Below are 2457 nucleotides of genomic sequence, written 5' to 3'. Positions count from 1 at the left end.
CTGTCTTCGACGCCGTGCTGGTGTGCAGCGGGCACCACGCTGATGCACATCTCCCACTGAACACCTTCCCAGGTACAGCCCTGCACTGAATGAGGAAACACCACAGAAAGCTCGGCCATGCCAGTCCCTACTCTCCTTGCTGCTTTTCCTCTCAGCCCTAGCATTTCCCTGCGTTGCTTTGACTCCAGGAGTGTTCCCATGCTCCCCAGGAGTGCTTTGGTGGGGTGAGGGAACATCTCCACTTCAGTCTTTGTGGGGGTGATCCTCCAGCCTGGCACAAGGAAGCCAGGCATATCTTCTCCCTGCTCACAGGAATCGAGAAGTTCAACGGCCGCTACCTCCACAGCCGAGACTACAAGGACCCTCAGGATTTCAGGGACAAGAGGGTCGTTGTTATCGGGATTGGGAATTCAGGGTCAGACCTGGCTGTGGAGATCAGCCAAATGGCCAAGCAGGTGAGAAGCGGGAGTTAGGGTCCTGGTGGGCAGGGCAGCCCCCTTTGGGATACTGTTGGCTCCACAAGGACACCAGGACCAAGGCACTTGCACAGCCACTCCTCCATCCCAGCACTCACTGTATGTGGCCATGCTGGCACCCGCCAGTCTCAGCCACCAGGCAGTGGTGGCAGTTGAAAGTCAGTCCCACATGGACCCCAATTTTTTTCCGAGCCCCAGGCTGAGGGTGCCCCTGTGGCACTTCCCTACCTCTCCCTGCTAGATGCCAATCACCAGCTCCCTCTGCCCTCTGGGTCTTTGCCCAGTGTGGCAGCACAAAGCAGAGTGATCCCAGGGCAAGGACATGTCCCCCCTGGGGCAGCCCCCCAGGACCATCACTGCCTTCAGGAGCTGATGCTTCTTCCTTGTCCAGGTCTTCCTCAGCACCCGCCGGGGTGCATGGATCCTCAACCGCGTTGGAGATCAGGGCTACCCCATCGACACCATCTTAACCACCCGCATGAAGGTATTCCTGCAGGAGCTGCTCAGCCCGTCCCTGGCGTGTGACTACATGGAGAAGAAGCTGAACGCCAGGTTTGACCACACGCATTACGGCCTGAAGCCAAAGCACAGGTATCAGCAAACACTCCCCCTGCCCAGGAGGGACCCACCGTCTCCCTCTGTGTCCAGCCTTGCTTTACCATTCCACGCTCCCTATGTCTGGAAACCAGGTTAATAGCTGCCTTGTGCCCAAGCAATGTTCAAGGGAACCACCATTGCCCCTTCCAAGGACCCTTGGTGGCACCAGTGCAGGGGCAGCCGCTCAGCATCTCTGGGGGATCAGCCTTTTGAGAATGAGCATCCCTGGGGATGAGCATCCCCAGAGCAGGACACAGAACAGAGACACTCCCTCCCCAGTGCCCTAATGGCTCCTTGTACCTTCCAGGGTCCTTCACCAGCATCCAACCATCAACGATGACCTGCCCAACCGCATCATTTCAGGCAGGGTGCGGGTGAAGCCGAACATCCAGGAGTTCACAGAGACATCTGCCATCTTCGAGGATGGCACCAGGGAAGACATTGATGTTGTAGTTTTTGCCACAGGATACAGCTTCTCCTTCCCATTCCTTGAGGGCTTTGTGAAGGTGGTGGAGAACCAGATCCCCCTCTACAAATTCATGTTCCCCCCTGACCTGGAGAAGCCAACGCTGGCTTTCATCGGCTTCATCCAGCCCCTGGGTGCCATCATGCCCATCTCCGAGCTCCAATGTCGCTGGGCCACTCGCGTCTTCAAGGGTAAGTGAGGCAAACCTGCCCCATGGCTGCAGCCTGAGCCTGAAGCCCTGGAGCAGGGGCAGATGGTGCCAGCCATGTCAGGGAGGCTGTGGCATCCTGGCTTGCAGCCCTCATGGTGAGATGGGCTCTTGCCTGACAGGCACAGAGACATCCATACCCTGTGTTCCATGGGCTGCTCCTTCCCATCCTGAGGAGCTCAGAAAAGCCTCAGGTGCCAGACCACTGGCCATGGTGGTGCCAGCAGGGGCACAGCACCCAGGCAAGGGCAGCACCAGAGTGGCCACCGTGGCCAGCAGGGTGCAGCCTCCCCATGCTGTGGCTCATCCTCCCTAGGTCTGAACGAGCTGCCCCCGCGGCACGACATGGAGGCTGACATCGAACAGAAGAAGGAAGCGATGGCAAAGCGGTAAGATCCCCACAGGAACAGGGAGGGGGCTGCTGTGGGCACAGCTGCCCGTGGGCACCCATCCTGTCCCATGGCTGCATCCCGGCACATTTGTTCATGCCAACAGATGTCAGGGATATGATTGGCCACACTACCCCCAGCCCAGTAATCCTTCCCCGTGGTAATCCATCCAATACTGCCTTACTGGTGCACAGGGCATCTGCCAGCTCTGCTGCCAGCACCTGCCCTTCCTCCCTGCCTACAGGTATGTGAAGAGCCAGCGGCACACCATCCAGGTGGATTACATCCCCTACATGGACGAGCTCGCCTGCCAGCTGGGAG

General features: G+C 58.7%; 1 protein-coding gene across 1 annotated transcript in view; it reads left to right on the top strand.

Moving 5' to 3' along the window:
• Nucleotides 1-5: 5 nt before the first annotated feature.
• The window catches only part of LOC108510463 (dimethylaniline monooxygenase [N-oxide-forming] 5-like), a gene marked incomplete at both ends in the record, with an annotated part of 8040 nt that continues 5588 nt past the window's right edge, over nucleotides 6-2457 (top strand). The window contains 5 exons of the mRNA XM_017840140.1: nucleotides 6-72; nucleotides 313-455; nucleotides 868-1067; nucleotides 1381-1730; nucleotides 2064-2136. Of these exons, the coding sequence (XP_017695629.1) occupies nucleotides 6-72; nucleotides 313-455; nucleotides 868-1067; nucleotides 1381-1730; nucleotides 2064-2136 (833 nt within the window). The remainder of the gene's footprint in view (nucleotides 73-312; nucleotides 456-867; nucleotides 1068-1380; nucleotides 1731-2063; nucleotides 2137-2457) is intronic.

Source organism: Lepidothrix coronata, unplaced genomic scaffold (assembly GCF_001604755.1).
Source record: "Lepidothrix coronata isolate B3197 unplaced genomic scaffold, Lepidothrix_coronata-1.0 Scaffold946, whole genome shotgun sequence".
In the NCBI taxonomy this organism is placed as follows: Eukaryota; Metazoa; Chordata; class Aves; order Passeriformes; family Pipridae; genus Lepidothrix; species Lepidothrix coronata.
Note: the sequence above shows the minus strand (reverse complement) of the source record. Positions and strands in the feature narration are given on the sequence as shown.